This window comes from Salvelinus alpinus, chromosome 10 (assembly GCF_045679555.1).
Source record: "Salvelinus alpinus chromosome 10, SLU_Salpinus.1, whole genome shotgun sequence".
NCBI lineage: Eukaryota > Metazoa > Chordata > Actinopteri > Salmoniformes > Salmonidae > Salvelinus > Salvelinus alpinus.
Window position 1 is genome coordinate 52,371,745 of NC_092095.1, and position 21,958 is coordinate 52,393,702.

A 21,958-nucleotide genomic window follows, 5' to 3' on the forward strand; every position below is an offset into this window, starting at 1 on the left:
AGACGTCCATATATAGTGAGACGTCCATATATATTGAGACGTCCACATATTGAGACGTCCACATATTGAGACGTCCACATATTGAGACGTCCACATATTGAGACGTCCATATATATTGAGACGTCCACATATTGAGACGTCCACATATTGAGACGTCCACATAGTGAGACGTCCATATATTTTGAGATGTCCACATAGTGAGACGTCCATATATATTGAGACGTCCACATATTGAGACGTCCACATATTGAGACGTCCATATATATTGAGACGTCCACATATTGAGACGTCCACATATTGAGACGTCCACATAGTGAGACGTCCATATATTTTGAGATGTCCACATAGTGAGACGTCCACATATTGAGACGTCCACATATTGAGACGTCCACATATTGAGACGTCCACATATATTGAGACGTCCACATAGTGAGACGTCCATATATTTTGAGATGTCCACATAGTGAGACGTCCATATAGTGAGACGTCCATATAGTGAGACGTCCATATAGTGAGACGTCCATATAATACATTATTAAGACATCCATATATATATAGTCAACTTCCCATGGCCTTGTAGTCTATGTTGAAGCATCCACTACAATGTTCAATGTGAATCACACACGTGATGAAATGTGCATTACAGCCTCTGTTGTAGGACAGCCATAGTCAGCTACCCATGGCCTTGGTGGCTATTTGCTGTGTAGGAGGCAGGTAGAGTAGCGTTTGGACCAGTAACCGAAAAGTTGCTGGTTAGAATCCCTGAGCCAACAAGGTGAAAAGAATCTACCATTCTGCCCTTGAGCAAGGCAGTTAACCCCCAACAACAAACGCTCCGGGCGCCGATGATGTCGATTTTAAGGCAGCCCCCACACCTCTCTGAGTCAGAGGGGTTGGGTTAAATGCGGAAGACACATTTTGGTTGAATGCATTCAGCTGTGCAACTGACTAGGTATCCCCTTTTCTTTCCTTCCTTTCGAGGCATCCCCTATAGCCTTCACTGTGAATGAGATATATCATGTAATGTCCATGAAACATACTATAAAGAACGGTTATCAGTATCTGCATTATTCGAGACACGATTTTCCTTTGCTATGATCACAGCCCCTAATATTGTACAGTGTTCAAGTGAAGAGGAAATTCAGCAACTCTTGGCGGACATGAGGAGGATATGTCCAATTTCCTCTTCACTTCAGTTTGCTCCTCAATTCATGCACGTTAGTTGGAGAGCGAGGTAGTGGCAGTGTTCCTTTCACTTTGTACCGTTATTGTGTTCAACACAGTGTCAAGGCCACTCTTCTTTTTTTTTTTTTACCAGAAGTAAACAACCTGATCTGTGGGATTCGTGGGATTCGCAATAAGCGTATTACACCCTAGACAGAGGGAGGTGGTTGAGTGGTTAAACCTACTGTGCGGCTAAGAGGCTTACCCAGCATGCAGTGATCAATAGTTACATCTGTCACTTACTGTAACTCATTTCGCCATATGAAGACAGATTATAGGGAAGTTGGTGCACTAATTTTCTCCATATCATGTTTTCAGTTTTACAGTATCTTCAAGCGAAAACCCCGAACTCAGTTTAAGTTTAGAAGTAAAGCAGGCAGTGTTTGGCCCCACAAAACTTTACCACAGAACCCCAACATTATCTTTGACTTGAAACTTCTTCCCTGAGATGGTCAGACAGGAAGGCAGGCAGGCCGCACAGCCTTTGAAGTGTAGAATCAGAACCGAGGACAGTTTTTTCTTTGGAGTAACTTCTGAGGCTTCAGGACATAGTGTATGTTCCAATTAGGATCATATATATATAAAAAAAAAAAAAGGATGTTCAGAAGCTTTTCTGCTTTTAGAGACTCTATAGCAAAAGTTGATCATCTTTCAGCAGTGAGCCTGCAGGGGAGTCTTTCAAAACCGCGTTTAGTAAAGACAAAATCCAGCGTTAGTGCAGTTTTTTTCCACTGTGATTCTGACAGCAGGGTTTAAGTGAGTGTACAAAACAGTAAGGACACCTGCTCTTTCCATGACATAGACTGCCCAAGATAATCCAGTTGAAAGCTATGATCCCTTATTGATGTCACTTGTTAAATCCACTTCAGTAGGTGTAGGTGAAGGGGAGGAGAAAGGTTAAAGGAGGATTTTTAAGCCTTGGTACAATTGAGACATGGATTGTGTATCAGGGTTAGGTCAGCAGGGTTCAAGATTTGACTTATTACCACAGCTGCAATAGGATTGCTGGTTGCCTTACACTTGTGCTTTTGAATCAACATCTTTGTTTTATTACAGCGCAGGGTGCTGCATTACACTGGGTATCCATTTTGTGCCATGGCAACTGGGATGGCTTTAGGAGCTCTAGTTAGAGCTTTAGTTACATGGTATGGTTCTCCTGAACTGTAGAATTACAAATGCACTGCTGAAATAGATATTATGACATAGATATTATGACATAGATATTATGAAATGGATATTATGAAAAAGACATGTAGATACTCAGACTTTAGTCTATGTTTCTGGTGGATTTTCTATGTCTCTACCTGTGTTGGCTGGCAACAACACCTATTAAAACCAGCAGCTAACCTGACTCTGTCCTTCTCCCCACAGCGACAAAAGCTGATTCATGTGCTAGAGGAAGAGCGACACCTGCGATTGGACAGTGAGAAGCGGCTTCGGGAGGTGACGGACGAGTCGGAGCTGGGCCGAGCGCAGATGGTTTCGCTACAGCAACACTTCTCCAGGTAACACGCAGCCCAGGTAGCACGCACGCGCGCGCGCACACACAGTCTTGCGCAGCTAACCTTGTGGGGACATACAATTCAGTCCCATTCAAAATCCTATTTTCCCTAACCCCTAAACCTAACCTTAACCCTAACCTGTACCCTTACCTTAACCCTAACCCAAAAACCTAACCATAACCCTAAACCAAACCCTAGTACCTAATCCTAACCCAAAACCTAATTCTAACCCCAACACTACCCCAACACTACCTCTAACCTTAACCCTAAACCCCCTAAAAATATTGACCTGGTGGGGATTTTTCCGTTTACTATTCTTGTGGAGACGTCTGGTCCCCCCCCAACACACACACACACACACACACACACACACACACACACACACACACACACACACACACACACACACACACACACACACACACACACACACACACACACACACACACACACACACACACACACACACACACACACACACACCGCCGTCCCATGCGCCATGACAACAGACCAGTAGGCTCCACCAGCTTACTGTACCACGGTAGCATGACACCGGTCAGACACAACCTATATAGGCCCAGATACATTCTGTGCATGCTGCCATCAGATTGCACTGCTGTACCCAGTGACGTAATGCCAAAGACTTTAAATGCAACAGACTTTGCCACAGGTTTCAAACTAGGAGACAATTTTAATTTACACCCCCAAAAATTACACTGTCTTTGGTTCATTAGCTATCTCTGTTTTAAATCTTTTGTGCCGAGAAATCTTTATTGCAGTCCATCTCTCCTCTTACCTTTCTCCACTTCATCGGAGAATATAGACCTATCTCTTGGTGTATTACATCATCAGTCAACCTTGACTGTATTGAAAGACACATTTTTATCTCTCCAACATTTAAAACGAAGGAAGGATGAAGTCTTTGTCAGTTCTCTGACCGTGAAGAATGACTACTGCTTCGAGACTCCATTTCCCCCTTACTATATGGTCATTTTCTTCTTACTACAGGCTCATTGAGGTGTGACAGTATGAAAAAGAATTCACTACTCAGCACCACTCAGCTCGGAACTGATGTCATAATTAGGAGATAGTCATTCAATGCACTGCCTTACGAGAATAACCCGTGAATTTTTATAATGAGCGCTTATCTTCCCATTTTAAATTGGGTGAGAAAATCTGTCATATTAAAAAAGTCTGACTTTTGTAACTGAAGTTAGTTGTCTGGAGTTCGTTGCGCAGAATGACCTCTAAACGTGGTGGGTCATTGTTGTCATGTAGTGTTTAACTATGGGGTTAGTCCAGCTATGGTACAAGTCCAGCTATGGTACAAGTCCAGCTATGGTATTAGTGTTTCTTCTCTAAGTTTTGCAGGTAGCCTAGTGGTTAGAGCGTTGGACTAGTAACCGAAAGGTTGCAAAATCAAATCCCCGAGCTCACAAGGTAAAAATCTGTCGTTCTGCCCCTGAACAAGGCAGTTAACCCACTGTTCCTAGGCCATCATTGAAAATAAGAATTTGTTCTTAACTGACTTGCCTAGTTAAATAAAGGTCAAATTTTAAAAAATCAAATAAATTAGTATTGTAAGAAATCTGATGTTCTTAAGACTGCAAACTGCTCTCCAAAGGGTGTTTGTGGGCCAGTGGTTACTGTCGCTGCCCTTGGTCAAGGCGACTGGAGTTCAAGCGTCCCCCAAATCGCAACAGTGATGTCAGAAGTGGGATTCGAACCCATGCCTCCAAGGAATGTCAGATATGTTACAGTGTAGTGGCTATTGTGGCAACTCACCCGCTTCACTCAACCGCATTCACAACAGCCTTGATGGCTAACACACTGCAATGCACATCAATTAAACATGAATTAACTTAGAACCCAATAATTCTATATGGTGTCAAACTTAATGGACTAGTAGTTGTTAAACAATCAGCATGCGACATTGTCATTCCAGCCCACGAGCTCAACATACCCATACCCCACAACTCTGTATCATGTTCAGCCTTGGCATCCTGTCACCATATATCTATATGCGTATCCATCAACATATTCATTCTGTTGCGGAATTACTTTATCCATGTGGGCGTACAGTATGGATTAGATTTTGCAGTCAGCACAGACAACACAGCTCAGACTTGCTATTGTGTGTCTGTATAGTAGCTAGCTGTTCCCCCCCATATGGAATAATGCCTGAGGAATCGGGCACAGATCATTCAACACAGAGATCTAATAAAAGTCAGTGAGCGGGGGAGACATCGTATCTTGTTTACATAAGTGCCTGTCTCCAGTCTTTGTCCCTATTCATATCGCCCTTCCCTGACTGCCTCAGTTATGTCTGCCATCAGTCTGATCCCCAATCAGTGTCTGACTCAACCAGCCATAGCCTTATTATGTGTTCTGTCACATCATCCAGACTCTAGGCTGATCTCAGATCTGTTTATATTCTGGGCTATCGCTGGCGTGGACCAATGAATCAGCTGATAGCGTTAGCATAACGACACCCGATGTCCCAGAGCCCGAATAAGCGAGGCAGGCTAGACTGGGTGTGCATGTGTGTGTGTAGGGGGGAAATATATTAGGCTTATCTGTGATTGGGTCCTGCTCTAGTCCCTTTGTGACAGATGCTTCCGTCGCCGGGTGGTTGCCTCTCTCCAGACGGATTGTTCTTATTGGCTGTGACTCCTGTGGATGACTGCATGCCTCCTCGGCCCCTAGACTGTGGAAGAACAATGTAGACGGGGATTCCATTATGTCCTTATAATGCTCAGCGAAAAGAGACCTTCCCACCACACTGAACACTATAGGAGATGAAGTGCTTGGCATTGCTCAACTGTTGTAATTCTCCCTGTATTGCTCATTGTCAGTGGTGGTGGATGGCAGTAATTTCAACAGGCATTGCTAGAAATGGGTTTCTTTGTCATTGTATTGCTCTTGTTTCTGTACCTTTCAGCTATTAAAGGAGGTTTCCCTGCAGTGACAGGACATAGAGGAGATAAACGGGTTTAGAGAGACTCAGTGGCTTGTTGAATACATAATGTTTGTTTTTGTATGTTGGAGTGTCTGACTGCGTCGGTGGGTGTGGGTGCGTGTTTGTGTGTGTGTGCGTGTGTATTTATTGCGTACATGTGTGTGCATATATGCATGATTGCGTACATGTGTGTGCGTGTGTGTGTTTGTCTGTGTGTTTGTGTGTGTGTGTGTGTGTGTGTGTGTGTGTGTGTGTGTGTGTGTGTGTGTGTGTGTGTGTGTGTGTGTGTGTGTGTGTGTGTGTGTGTGTGTGTGTGTGTGTGTGTGTGTGTGTGTGTGTGTGTGTGTGTGTGTGTGTGTGTGTGTGTGTGTGTGTGTGTGTGATTTGCATGTATCCCTGCATGTGTGTACCTGGCCTCTCATTGGATTATCATGTTTACATGAGAGCCAGTAATGTGTGGTGGTGGTCGTAGTGGCAGATGGGACATCTGTGTGGTCACTTTAATTATGAGCTTACCAGCCAGCAAACCAGTCAGTCAGCAGACTGCTCACACTGTCTTCAGCCTGAACCTTTGACCCACTTGATAATGCCAGCTCTGCACTCTTAAGTCATTGACACACACACACATTGTGTGTAGTGCTTAGTTAAGGATGATTGAGCATATTGTGCCATCCAAAAGGGGCATTATTTCATTACTATATTGTTACCTGCATTATTACTTGCAATCCCACTAAAATCCGATTCTCCAGTGAAATAACCTTCCATTGTACCTGTTTCTTTGGTTGTCAAGGATAGAACCTATGTGTCCTGCATACATCTAGGCAACACATATTCTACATCCCAAATGGCAACCTATTCCCTACATAATGCACTACTTTTGACTAGAGCCCTATGGTCCCTGCTTGAAAGTAGTGAACTATATAGGGAATTTGGGATGCAGACATAGCCTACCATTCATTTATCATCAGAAGAGAATAGCCTCATCCCATGAATGTGTACTCATAGATAATATCCAGGAATTATGGAGGTTGACATCTAATCGCTTAGGGTGTTTTCACACTTGGCACCTTTGAGACAATTTTTTCCGATTTTATGTGTGCAGTTTGAACACTCCAAAGGAAATCAGACCCCTCAAAAGTGCCCCTGAAGCAAACCTGAACTGAGACCATCTCGAGAGGTGGTCTGAGTTTGGTTCTCTTGAATTCCACTGGCTGGTTCCCTTTTTTAGGGCAGTGTGAACACAAAGCTCCCCAGGTTCGCTTCTCATTATTCTGACACCACACACTAGACTACTGCAACACCGTTTCCTCTGACATAAGAGGAAAGATGATGATGTGTAGGTTCGCAGAAAAAAACGTGCTGTTTTTGGATATTGATTAGCGATGCACAGACATTACAACATTTGTGTGGAGTTTTGTACTGACACGATGTTCAGAGCATTTTTTTTGCAATATGTTGTATAAAGGCTGAGAGCCTTGTAAACTGTTATTCAATTATGGGGTTTGAATAGTGTAGGAAGGCAACAACATATTTGGTGAATCAATGCTAGCTCTTAAAGGGGCATTGGGTGTACAATTTTCAATTACAGCATTATTTCATCTGCAGTTATTATTCTGCTATTTATTCTGTTATCAATAATATATTAATGTTAATATTATCTTCTGATCATTATTATTATGACTCATATTTTAAATAAATGCAGTCTATTAGCTTCCAAAATGTGAGTAGGCATATCTAGCTGTCTGATAACATGTTCGGATGGAATGGCTTCTCCAGCAATTTGTAAAAACCCAGAATGCATTAGGTGAATGTTGGAAAAAATACGAGTTCTTTTCTAAACATAACAATGTTAATTCATAGAGGACTCAGAATAGGTGAAGTGAATTGGCAAAATAGTTGAGTCCTCATTCAAAGGCAAGGGCAGTGGGAATAGAAAGAGAACTGAGTTCTCTTTGCAATTTCTTTTACCGCAGAGTTCACTTTAAAGAGAACTGAGATCGGTTCTTTTAAAGAGGGCTGTATGTGAAAACAGCCTTAAACTGACTGGAATCTTTTTGGCCCATGGCAACAATTAATTTGAGTATCTTTAATGAAGTCACCTTGAATGATGATAGTGCATTGAAATAAGGTTAGAGTAGAACCTCTAACTTTCAGTCATGAAACATCTTATAAAAGACTACTCCAAATAGGATTAAGATAAAATACCACAAACACATATCAATATTTTGGTAAAACATTTATAGCCTGCAGGAATAATGCTTTATAATATGTTATGAGCCTTTATGGGCCTGTCTTAAAGGGCTTATAATATGTTATGTCTGTCTATATGTAACAGAACCATATTTTTCCAGTCGAACTTCCTTAACATAATATGACACCATTTTTTGTGAAGTTATTAGAGTCTGTTTTAGTTTTGCCTTTCCACAGCCTGGTCTCATAGACTAGACATAACATAGTAAATGTGAATTCGGGATACTCAAATTAGTATGATATGTTATGTTTGGTATGGTTAGTTAAGACAAAAACGAAAGTAGGGTGGTTGGTCGAGGTGGATGGACAGACGTATAATGTGAATGTCTAGTAAACCAAACGTTTAGAGTGCATATCTCATCACGGACAACTTTAGCATTTTATCTAATATCCAACTTTTCAACTACTTGCTACTTTACAGCTACTTAGCATGTTAGCTAGCCCTTCCCCTAACCTTAACCCTAAACCTAACTCCTAAACTTAACCCTAACCCCTAGCCTAGCTAACGTTAGAATACGTAATATATCATTTGTTTTGCAAATTCGGGAAATATATTGTAAGTTTTGAAAATTCATAATATAAAATACAAATAGTAATTCGTAACATATCATGGACATCCACAAATTAATACATACCATATGAAACATAACATATCATACTAAATGGAGTGTCCCAGATATACCTACAGAATACTACGAAATGCTCTGAGACCAGGTTGCTTTCCAATCTCCTGTTTTGGAAGACCAAGGTGTTCTGTGATGATATGAGAGAGTTATGTTAATGAGCTCCTTGTCATATCTGTAGCACCTCGCTGTCTCCCTCCTTCCTTCTCTCTGATCAGGGAATAGAGAAAACACACACATCAGAGAATGCCTAAGAGGGAAGCCAGACGAACCCCAGGGAAGCACAGCTTCTTACTAGCCCCAGCGGGGATGTGTGTTTGCTTCCTGATGTGCCTCGGTGCTTTCTTTTCGGGAGGTGAATGTAAGGGCAGGAACCTGATCAAAACAATCATTCAGTAGTGGGTCGTCTGGCTTTCTTCTCCGTTTTGTACACAAAAAGACGTCATAGTCTCGGTTCCCAGTTTTGTGGTTTCCTTTGTGTTCATGTCTGTCCTCAGATCAGCAGGTCTGCATTCCTTAAGGGACTGGTCACTCACACACTCGAACCCCACCAACACACACACACCCTCCCCCATCCCCTATCCAGCTGAGCATTAAAGGGGAGGAGACCCCAGCAGGAAGGTCACATGGTCGGCCCCTGACTTGGGTCAGCCCTCAGGGAGCTAGCTTCCAGATTGGTCGTCATTAAAACTCAGGGATTAGTAGAAGACTTAGAGCCCACACAGCCCACCCTGTAGGCTATTTACACACACAGGGGCCAGACACTGTAGAGAGAGGACAGAGGACAACGGGAGACCAACTAACAGGAGCCCTCTCAACTTCTCGAGGGCTGAGGTTTGACAAGTTAGTAGGACAGGAGCAGAGTTACATAGACAAGTAGCGGAAGATGGAGGTGAAAGAAGGTGGCCGTATGGACTTTACTAGAAGTTGACCAGACTGGACTGGATTTTAAGGAGAGCCTGAGTCACATCACCCTCAGCTGTCTAGCCCTCCTCCACCCCTCCCTCCTCCCTACAGTCAGACAGGATGTCCTGTGGACAGGCAGAGACCGGGGGACCCGGGGGCCACTGGGCCCCCCCCATCAAAGGCTTCCACTTAGGTTTGGCCTGAAGATGAGAGAAGCAGTTTTCAGGTAATGAAAGATCCAGGCTCGCTCTGCTTCTCACTGTCTCTATTTGTCTTCAACACTTGTCTACTGTACTCTGGAATACTCGGTAGCATGCTGGAGAACTCTTAAACCTGCATACTAAAGCCTATGTGTTGTGTATAAGGTCATGGCCCCCTGCAATAATATGCTGGCTAATCAATGGCCTAACTCCAAGACACTGACTTACGCTCTCCTTCTTGACTTTGAATCAGTTTAGTCTCCACAAGTTGTGTTCCTTGTCAGGACATGGGAGACATATGGACTACAGGCTTGTGAGTATTAATAACAACAGCAGATGATGACTCTTGGTCTAGATTTACAACTCTGTGGAGTATTCTGTCTGCACGCTACTGATGGGGGGTGGGGGGGGGGGGGTGGTAGGATGATGCAAACAGGCAGGAATGAGTGGATGGACGTTCAAGTCCAGACGTGTTGTTTGGAGAGTCATGCTTGGTTTCAGACTGCTGAAGCTGGCCCCCACTATTACCACGGTCTGAGAGAGGGGAAGGGAGGAGAGGAGAGAGACCATAGGCTGTACAAACACTACAGACCATGGTCATGTGCTTACCTCGTTAGCGTGTTAGCACGTTCTGGCCCACAGCTGTACCGACGAGTTATCACCCGGCCACAGCTAGCTAGCTAACACACACATTCCCCTGATTCCCAGTGAGCTCCGTGATTGCGTCTGTGTGCACTCATGTTCAGAGATCAATGCCCTTTTAGGCTAATCCAACACCCAATACCAGCCCCAAAGTGTTTCATTTGAAGCATTTCAAACAGGGCCCCTCGGTCTGAGCAGCTGCGGAGTTGATTTGTGGCGCTGGTCCACACCCCGCACATCTGGTGGTGTCTTGAGGAAAAAAATGTCTCATTTGATATTCTTTGAAGCTACTTTGCTGTTCCACTCACAGCCATCAGACTTTGCTGTTCCACTCACAGCCATCAGACTTTGCTGTTCCACTCACAGCCATCAGACTTTGCAGTTCCACTCACAGCCATCAGACTTTGCTGTTCCACTCACAGCCATCAGACTTTGCAGTTCCACTCACAGCCATCAGACTTTGCTGTTCCACTCACAGCCATCAGACTTTGCTGTTCCACTCGCAGCCATCAGACTTTGCTGTTCCACTCACAGCCATCAGACTTTGCTGTTCCCCTCGCAGCCATCAGACTTTGCTGTTCCACTCACAGCCATCAGACTTTGCTGTTCCACTCACAGCCATCAGACTTTGCTGTTCCACTCACAGCCATCAGACTTTGCAGTTCCACTCACAGCCATCAGACTTTGCTGTTCCACTCACAGCCATCAGACTTTGCAGTTCCACTCACAGCCATCAGACTTTGCTGTTCCACTCACAGCCAACAGACTTTGCTGTTCCACTCGCAGCCATCAGACTTTGCTGTTCCACTCACAGCCATCAGACTTTGCTGTTCCACTCACAGCCATCAGACTTTGCAGTTCCACTCACAACCATCAGACTATGCTGTTCCACTCACAGCCATCAGACTTTGCAGTTCCACTCACAGCCATCAGACTTTGCTGTTCCACTCACAGCCATCAGACTATGCTGTTCCACTCACAGCCATCAGACTTTGCTGTTCCACTCACAGCCATCAGACTTTGCAGTTCCACTCACAGCCATCAGACTTTGCAGTTCCACTCACAGCCATCAGACTTTGCTGTTCCACTCACAGCCATCAGACTATGCTGTTCCACTCACAGCCATCAGACTTTGCAGTTCCACTCACAGCCATCAGACTTTGCTGTTCCACTCACAGCCATCAGACTTTGCAGTTCCACTCACAGCCATCAGACTTTGCAGTTCCACTCACAGACATCAGACTTTGCAGTTCCACTCACAGACATCAGACTTTGCAGTTCCACTCACAGCCATCAGACTTTGCAGTTCCACTCACAGCCATCAGAATTTGCTGTTCCACTCACAGCCATCAGACTTTGCAGTTCCACTCACAGCCATCAGACTTTGCAGTTCCACTCACAGCCATCAGAATTTGCTGTTCCACTCACAGCCATCAGAATTTGCAGTTCCACTCACAGCCATCAGACACATTAGCGATGGATTGGAGATGGTTAGACTGATAATATGTGTCAGTTCTATATTTAAACCACCCACATTATTAGAGGGTTTGTTTGTTGCTGATTTTATATTTCTCCGTCCCCACCCTCCCTTGTGATGCAATTAACCGAGTTACAGGAGTTCCAATGTAGTCAGGGAATTGGAATGATTGAGTTTATTTAGGGGGATTAGGGGACATTTTGAAATGTAATTTCATTTCAGAGGCTGATCAACTTGGAGAGGTTATTCAGATGAAACAGTCTGTCTATCATTACTGTATAGTGGTGACAGAGTCGTTAGTTGGAGGGGAGATCACTGTTTATAAAAAAGATACTTATTAGCACTGTGTAATCTATGTCTGTTACCAGGACCTGATACACACACTCTACTTTGATCTGCACTCTTAAGTCACTGACACGCGCACATACACACACACACGCACACAGACACACACACACACACACTAATTCACTTCCGCTACGGATTAACCATGTTGGTTATGATGATATTTTACAGGCGTACTAAACGAGGTCAGATTACAAGCCTGTGTGAAAGTAGGGCATCCGTTGGTTCACACATGATCAAGACTTTCCTGTCTTGCCGCCTTTCAAAGGGCTGCCGCTGGGTAGGATGCAGACCAGCAGACTGCCTGTGGCACAGTGACATGGAATATGCAGTGACCTTATGGAAGTTGTATGGATCTGGTGGCGGTGGCACTCATCTGCGATAGTCAAGGCAGGCAGGCAGGCAGGCAGGCAGGCAGGCAGGCAGGCAGGCAGGCAGGCAGGCAGGCAGGCAGGCAGGCAGGCAGGCGACACAGGAGTTGTCTATGGAGTAATATGAACACCTGTCCACACATGATCAGGCACGTAGACTGATACGCATGGTCAATGCATAGAGACACTTGTGCCTTAATAGCCGCTACTAAAGTCATTTATTTCGAGGGTTGAGCCAGTGAGGTTTCGAGGGTTGAGCCAGTGAGGTTTCGAGGGTTGAGCCAGTGAGGTTTCTTTCTCCTCTATAGCCGTTGCTAAAGTGTTAATGGACGCTTCCGCTTTGTTCTGTTTATTTTGGATCCTTTTCAAAACCTATCAAGATGTCCACAGTACCGACTTGGATACACATTATCCTGAATGCTGATCAATAAAAACGTCGGTGAAATTCGCTGCTCTGTCTTGATTGTTTACAGCGGGTCATTTCATAGGGGATTTTCAGAGGCGCTCTCCTGTTGTTACCTCATCAAAATGTCGAGAATAAAGGTGTTAACATGGCGTCTAACTTGAAATGACCCTGTACTTCATTACATAGCAGCAATGCCAAGCACAGTAGATGCTTATGATAGGGAATGTTCAAGGACCTTAGCTGGTTGTGTGTAGAGGGGAGAGAACCTGACCACAGCCACCTTCTCCTCTCCATGCCCCAAGAGGAGCATCCAGGCAGGGTGAGGTTTGAGGAGGTTGAAGGGGGGGGGGGGGGGGGAAGTGACGCAGTTGCGGGACAGCTGTGCTCCTGGCTGTGCTGTGGAGTAATACGATTCATCCTGTCATCCTCCCTAAGTGTCTCCTCTGGGGCCCGTCAGTGATGTTCTATGCTGCATGTGGGCCGTACATGCTACCCTTCACACGCACATACGCAGTCACGCACACACACACACGCACGCACATAACCCTAGCGCAGATCCTCCGGGAGCCTCAGAGGGCTAGAGGCCTCTGCTGGGAGCCCCTTGGCTCACTGCTAACTGCTTCCTATGGCCAGAGATGTACACGTGGAAAAAACATAATGGATTTCCTCGAACTCCAACCTCAACTAAAGGAGGGAAAAGAGAAAGAATTGTGTTTTCAAGAGGAATTAACTCGAGTCTTATCCATATGTCCATGCAGTGACTTTTTGGTCGCGTGTTTGTGAGACTTGTACCCTATGTGACACGGTACTTCACTCAAATGAAATGAAAATGGTGGAAGCATCCTGGAGGTTGTCGTTATCTCTCTCAGAAGAATAGGAGGCTGTAAAACAGTGACATAACTGCCTTGGCCTGCCTGGCCTCTGACTGTCTCACTCGTCCCTTTGGTGTCCCCCTGCCTCCCCGTCATGCATGTCTCATTGTCAGGGGTCAAAGGTGACTTGAAAGAGCCAGTGGTCCTAGGATTTAAGGAATTTGTAATGCTTCCCCTGTGCTAAAGGGGAACGATGCCCCCCCCCATTTTCCGCTTTAAACAAAACTGGATGTGTATCGCTTGGTCAGAGAACGAGTGCAGAGACCCCAGCAGCATTTGTCCTGAGGGCTTTATTAGGGGTCCAGGTCGCTCAGTGCCCTCTAAGGTAGGAGGAGAGGGTAGAGGCCAGGAGAGTCCCCACTACAATGACCCATTCTGGTCGAAAGAACACAAAACAAAAGTTTGAAAGAGGATAAAGAAGTGGCTTAGCTTAATCTATCGGCCTGCCGGGCAATTACATGCATTTATAGAGGTGGAGGAGATTTAGTGGAAATGAGAAAAAGAGTGTTCAACCGGAAAAATGGAACTTCAAGAGTGCTGAGTCGGATCGTTTGGGTGAGTTTTCCAGGAGCTATTGCCAGGTGAAGATAAGGCGATAATAATATTTATCCATCAAGTCATGGTGACCCCTCGTGACCCCAATCCAGCCACAACCTGATGATTGTTCCCTACTCTTTTTTTTTGTGTGGGGGGGGCTCAAGACTATTTTCAAATTGTGTCTTTGTCAAACCTGGTTAATGGGGTGTTTTGGAGAGCTCAGCTCCTAATACCGTGTTGATGGAGTGAGAGTTTGGACCAGGGCTTTTCCCAAGGAGCCCGGAGGCTGCAGTAGCCAGATAGATCAATCCAACCCGTGAGCTCACGGTCTCACTCTTTCTCTATCATGGTAATATGTGTCCTGAGAAATACGTCTGTTTGTCTTTGTCTGTCTGCCTGTCTGTCAATTTGTGGGATTATTGCTTGTGCATAGTATTGACATGACGACACAGCAGTGACTTACATAGCAATAGAAAGTGCTGGTTTCAACTCAGCCTCCCTAATCCCTGGAAGCTAATAAAGCTCCACATGTCTGCTGTCCATCCATCCATCCATCTATCCACCCCTCCACCAATCCATCCCTCACACTCATCCCAGGCTGAGTGATCCCTATCCTGGCTTCCCCCCTGTGGCCACAGACCTGAAATCTGGTTGTAGCCTAGCCGCAGCCTAGCGTCGACACAGCAGGGGCTGTCCTCCTCTGGCTCAGGCTTAACATGGGACATATGGGAAAGGGTTTCCCTCCCCCTTAACTTCTCCCTCCCTTTGGACTTCCCTTACCAGACCATCATCCTGACTGGGACAGCATAGGGATTGGATAATAACCCATCACAAGGCAGGCCACCTCATAGAAAGCGAGACTGGTTGAGACTGGCCTGCGGGTTGTGTGTGGTTCATGATTCCAAACCAGCGACTAGCTAACGGACGACCAACCAAACATGCTGGCAGTGTCTGTTCGATGGGAAAAGCACTCAGGCTTGTATGATTCTTGACTGGCCTATTTCAGCAGACCCACATTTTGATCTGTGTCTGGGTCATCCGGTGACACTGAGAGCAGGCTGGCTGGCTGGTCCTTTTGCTTGTCCCCATGGAGCTTAGGGAAGTGTGCACGGTGTTTGTGGCATTGTTTAGGAGAAAGGATGTTTGTAAGAACCCCAACGGACCCAAATTCAGCAACATGGGGTAAGTTAGACTGAGGCAATCTGATCAGTGTGAGCGTTTAAAGATCTCTGTGTGTGTGCGTGTGTGTGTGTGTGTCGTTCTTTTGCTAAATCCTTGGTTGTGCATGAAGCATTGTTAGAGGTACCTCTGAGAACTAATTTAATTTCACTAGTATCCGTTCTACAACTGGAATAGCGCTTGATAGTTTTTATTGACAGGTGATAAAAATGGCGTCCCATTTGATGTCTGGACAGTGGTGAACGTTTTCATGGCTTTAATGGCATGAAGCTGCAAATCTGTGTGTCAATGTTCGGGCCATCTGAAAGCGGCTGAGACATGAGTAATGTGAGACACAGGAAGCAGGGGAGACCGCCACACAGGGTGTTCTACCTCTAACAGGCCAGTTTGGTCCATCAATGGTTTGCATGTTCTGATGACTTGTCAAACACACCTCATTCAGCTCATTCAGACATCTGGCTTCCTTTCCCCATTGGATTTACTTGAAGTGATGTGTGTGTGTGTGTGTGTGTGTGTGTGTGTGTGTGTGTGTGTGTGTGTGTGTGTGTGTGTGTGTGTGTGTGTGTGTGTGTGTGTGTGTGTGTGTGTGTGTGTGTGTGTGTGTGTGTGTGTGTGTGTGTGTGTGTGTGTGTGTGTGTGTGTGTGTGTGTGTGTGTGTGTGTGTGTGTGTGTGTGTCTTATACCTGGGGCTGGAGATTGATTGGAGACTTAATTGTACTTCCTGGCTGTTGCCGACGTGTTTGAAATTCAGCTGGTGCAGTCTGGGGGTCAAACGAGTCAGGCTTTGCCTTCTTTAATCCATCCCTTCCTCCCTCCTTTTCTCCAGCGAGGTCCTCAATAGAAGGTCATGTACAACCACTGAGATTGTAACCACATTAAGAAAAATCTGTTCGTAGACAGATTTATGTTTTTTTTTGTGTAGAATCAAAGCTATCTTTCACAGCATGTTTTCACTTAGATTGTTATCAGCTCTAATGGGTTGGGTTGACATCAAGTAGAGTTGATAGCGTAAAGATTGAAGTGTTTCACACAAAAATAGGAAATTCCCAACAGATTTTAAACGGCAATGTTATTACATTTAGTATCATAGACAAAGTTAATGGCTGAAGTTGATCATAGACTCTGGCCTATGTAAATTGAATCGAAGTGATATCATATTTACACTTAATATACAGTGCATGTGCCACTTGAGGATGTTTTGAAATTGTCGATGGATTACAGTTAGGATCTTAATCCAAGTTTATTATTAGAGATAAATGAAATAAACACTTTTAAACCACACTCTATTTGATTACATATAAACCATTTTTTTTTTTTCAAGCATTATGCACTCAAAACAACCTCGTGGATCTCCCTCCCCTGTCCTCGCAAATTATACCGCTAAATAGCTTCAGAAAACACTATAATTCCTAATCAGTACACCATCAAAATGTGATTATCAGGGGTAATTGTCCAAGACAGTCCTATTTGTGATGCTCCCCCAGATGAATCGGAGGGAGAAATGTGGTTCGAATTAATGGGAGCTAAACTTGAACCCGCCTTTCAAGAGGACAACAGCGACAATAGAACTAAATGTTATGTTCAGGTCACTGTGTGTGTAGCTAATCTCCCTTAGTCATGTATGGCGCTGAGGGATGAGATGTGTCATATGTAAATTGTATGCTAGTAGCTGAAAAGACGCCCAATAAAAATTTGTTTGGCTTCCTCTCATATGTAGCTTTTGAATGCCAATGTTGCAGCATTACATCATGTCATAGCGTTACGACGTGTCATAGCGTTACGACGTGTCATGGCGTTACGACGTGTCATAGCGTTACGACGTGTCATAGCGTTACGACGTGTCATGGCGTTACGACGTGTCATAGCTTTTTGAATTGTCATGGCATTACCACATGTCACGTGCTTCGCAAACAACAGGTGTAGACTAACAGTGAAATGCTTACTTACGGGCCCTTCCCAACAATGTAGAGAGAAAAAAAAATAAATGCTAGAAAAATAATAGTCCAACACGAGGAATAAATACACGAGTAACGATAACATGGCTATATTCACAGGGTACCAGTACAGTGTCCATGTGCAGGGGAACAAGGTAATTGAGGTAGATATGTACTGTACATATAACTAGGAATAAAGTGACAGATAATAAACAGTAGCAGCAGCGTATGTGATGAGTCAAAAGATACAGTGTGCAGATATTCCGGGTAGCTATTGGTTAACTATTTAACTAACTATTAGAATAAGCTGTTCAGCAGACCATTACAGCTAGTCCTGGACATTCCTGATTCATAGAATAGCATTTTGACAGTCACGGTATGGCGTCAGGCAGTCACGGTATGGCGTCAGCATGTTCTATGAAGTCAGACTTTGTCACCTCTCTGCAGTGGCTTCCATCCATATCCATGGTCCCTTTATCCCCCTCTGCTCTCTCGCTCTCTCTCTGCTTATATGGTGCACATACAGGACCCTGTGACCAAACAGTCTGGGGAATCCAACGCATGTTGAAGTCATTCCCCTCAAATCGGCACTGGAAGCCTTGTGTGTGCGCGTGTGTACGAGCGTGTGTACGAGCGTGTGTACGAGCGTGTGTACGAGCGTGTGTACGAGCGTGTGTGCTGCAGGGGAATTGTTCTGCCCATCTCCCCTGGCCAGGCTGTAGATTCAGAATGGGCCTGGGCGTGTCCAGCATTGCTTGTTCGGACTTTTGAGGCACACCATGTGCTCTTGTGATCTGCCCTGAATCAGCCCCTATTAAAAACACACAAAGAGACCCTTTCAGGTGCTGGCTAGCCACAGCCACCAGACCTCCGGCATACAGCCCCTAGTCCTCATCCACAACACAGGCCAGCCAGAGGAGTGGAACATCAAAGGCCCCCATCATCCTGTCACTTAGCCATGTGGAGGTCACCGGGGTCAGACCACTGGTAATGTCTGGTAATGTGGCGGAGAATGTGGAGAATTTGATTTGAATATGTTTGTTTTAGGGAAGAGAAGATTTTGAGGGAAAGAAATAGTGAAATAAAGTTGTTTTGATGAAGCAGGATTTTTTTATATATTTTTTACCCTTATAATACAGTATCAATGTAAATATTGGGTAAGTAATTCATCTAGTGAATCAAAGTAAGGGTCAGGAGTTATTCCTTACGACATGATCTGACCAGTAAAAAACTCATGACCCTGGTCACACTGTAGACACACCGGTAGGTTTGTGAAGAGGATGACTGAATCCCACTGTATTTCAGCTCAGCCATATTTGTTTTCCCAACTAATGTTAAGTCAATAAACTCTGAATGAGTCAGTTACCCCATGTTGGTTACTTCCAATACCATACTAATCTGATTTAGTATGTCATTCAGTCATAAAGTCCTTGACCTGGCCTGACTACAATGTCCCAGTCCCACACCCCCTATCCCTGACCACAGTGATTAAGGACCGTGTCCTAAGCTGCGGGCTACAGCAATCTGCCATAGACCGGACTACTCACTCAGCCTCTCAGTCAGTCAGCTAGCTAGGCCTGATTATAGCCAGCTTATCTGGCTTTCAACTCAACCTGCCAGATTGCGCGGCTACTACGATGGCAGAGCACAGCCCTGCCTACGCTAAAGCCATCGTGCAACAGTTCAACTGTGAAAACAGCGACGGGAAACCAGGCAAAATCTCACTGAGCTCTGATGTAAGAACAAAACAACAAACAGAACAAACGTGGCTGAGTGTGTTAAGCCTGAACAATTAACAGTGTCAACTGTCACTGTTGAAAGGATGATCAGAAGTGTCACCACTTGAAGGTGACTGACACCGACAGGGAATTCAGTGAGACACAAGTAGGTGGCCTAATGCTGTTTACGGCAACATCAAGTTATCTGTCCTTTTGCTGTCTCTTCGCCCATGAAATGTTGAAATGCCGTTCCTAAGATAGAGATCTTATGACACACCCATCTGTCCATCCATGGTTATGTACCTGGCTACAGTAGGTCCCTGGCTGTGTCCCTGGCTTTGTCCGTGTGATGATTTGGAATTCGTCTTCGTTTATCAAAGTCTGGCCTTCTCTCCCTGCTCCACAATGGTATTCCTCTCCTGAAATGTCACAGTGGTTTCATCGCTCCACCTCTTTGTACTCTGACTTGTAGGCCTATTTCCAGCCGGGTCAATGGAGGGAGCCCTATCCTAGACAATCTCCCTAAAGGTCCAACTCTCACTGGATGTGTTTTTTACCTGGAATAGGCCAGGGAGAATGTAGAACAAGAGGTAATGCCATTGTAATGATTCATATGGGAATCAGGGGTGAGGAGTAGAATATTGATGTAGGCTGTGGGGTAAAAATCTCTGGTTTGCATTGAGAGAAATCAATATTTGGCACAAAAATCGAGGCACAACCGTATCACAAGTCCCATAGAGGCACTGGGGCAGAGGCAGTCAGTCAATACTCTGCCTCAGTGGATGCACTTCTGAACCTCCCCAGCACCATACAGTGGGGAGAACAAGTATTTGATACACTGCCGATTTTGCAGGTTTTCCTACTTACAAAGCATGTAGAGGTCTGTAATTTTTATCATAGGTACACTTCAACTGTGAGAGACGGAATCTAAAACAAAAATCCAGAAAATCACATTGTATGATTTTTAAATGATTAATTTGCATTTTATTGCATGACATAAGTATTTGATCACCTACCAACCAGTAAGAATTCCGGCTCTCACAGACCTGTTAGTTTTTCTTTAAGAAGCCCTCCTGTTCTCCACTCATTACCTGTATTAACTGCACCTGTTTGAACTCGTTACCTGTATAAAAGACACCTGTCCACACACAATCAAACAGATTCCAACCTCTCCACAATGGCCAAGACCAGAGAGCTGTGTAAGGACATCAGGGATAAAATTGTAGACCTGCACAAGGCTGGGATGGGCTACAGGACAATAGGCAAGCAGCTTGGTGAGAAGGAAACAACTGTTGGCGCAATTATTAGAAAATGGAAGAAGTTCAAGATGACGGTCAATCACCCTCGGTCTGGGGCTCCATGCAAGATTTCACCTCGTGGGGCATCAATGATCATGAGGAAGGTGAGGGATCAGCCCAGAACTACACGGCAGGACCTGGTCAATGACCTGAAGAGAGCTGGGACCACAGTCTCAAAGAAAACCATTAGTAACACACTACGCCGTCATGGATTAAAATCCTGCAGCGCACGCAAGGTCCCCCTGCTTAAGCCAGTGCATGTCCAGGCCTGTCTGAAGTTTGCCAATGACCATCTGGATGATCCAGAGGAGGAATGGGAGAAGGTCATGTGGTCTGATGAGACAAAAATAGAGCTTTTTGGTCTAACTCCACTCGCCGTGTTTGGAGGAAGAAGAAGTATGAGTACAACCCCAAGAACACCATCCCAACCGTGAAGCATGGAGGTGGAAACATCATTCTTTGGGGATGCTTTTCTGCAAAGGGGACAGGACGACTGCACCGTATTGAGGGGAGGATGGATGGGGCCATGTATCGCGAGATCTTGGCCAACAACCTCCTTCCCTCAGTAAGAGCATTGAAGATGGGTCGTGGCTGGGTCTTCCAGCATGACAACGACACGAAGCACACAGCCATGGCAACTAAGGAGTGGCTCCGTAAGAAGCATCTCAAGGTCCTGGAGTGGCCTAGCCAGTCTCCAGACCTGAACCCAATAGAAAATCTTTGGAGGGAGCTGAAAGTCCGTATTGCCCAGCGACAGCCCCGAAACCTGAAGGATCTGGAGAAGATCTGTAGGGAGGAGTGGGCCAAAATCCTTGCTGCAGTGTGTGCAAACCTAGTCAAGAACTACAGGAAACGTATGATCTCTGTAATTGCAAACAAAGGTTTCTGTACCAAATATTAAGTTCTGCTTTTCTGATGTATCAAATACTTATGTCATGCAATAAAATGCAAATTAATTACTTAAAAATCATACAATGTGATTTTCTGGATTTTTGTTTTAGATTCCGTCTCTCATAGTTGAAGTGTACCTATGATAATAATTACAGACCTCTACATGCTTTGTAAGTAGGAAAACCTGCAAAATCGGCAGTGTATCAAATACTTGTTCTCCCCACTGTATGTACCCATTCAGCACCACATCGTGTGGTGTACCACATACTGTAGTGGGAAGGGACTGGGGTACGATCCAAAAGCTACCGACCCCTCTTGTGTTGCTGGTTCTAAACCAATCTCCCCCTTCTTCTTCCCCCTCTGTTTGTGTGTGTGTGCGTGCATGTGCAGGATGGAAGAGACAGTGAGGACGCTGCTGCAGAACCAGGGGGTGCTGGAGCAGACAGCCGTGGACACTGTGGACATCATGAAGGCCTACAAGGTAACACTGCACTGCTCAGCACTTCTCCAAAATGCTCTTTATAAAGCCAAACGGTAGAGGCTTGTGTAGGAGAAATGCTTTGTTTGGTAACACGGGCCATGCATTAGGATAAGTTGTTGTTATTCACCATCAATTAGGAGTGT

The 21,958-nt window shown here is 45.0% G+C and overlaps 1 protein-coding gene across 7 annotated transcripts in view; it reads left to right on the top strand.

Annotated features, from left to right (window-relative positions):
• LOC139532230 (nck-associated protein 5-like) overlaps positions 1-21,958 on the top strand; it is a 160,826-nt gene that overhangs the window by 80,379 nt on the left and 58,489 nt on the right. For all 7 annotated transcript variants that reach the window (XM_071329592.1, XM_071329599.1, XM_071329594.1 and 4 more), the window contains 2 exons: positions 2,596-2,729; positions 21,725-21,815. In XM_071329592.1, coding sequence (XP_071185693.1) covers positions 2,596-2,729; positions 21,725-21,815 — 225 coding nt within the window. The remainder of the gene's footprint in view (positions 1-2,595; positions 2,730-21,724; positions 21,816-21,958) is intronic.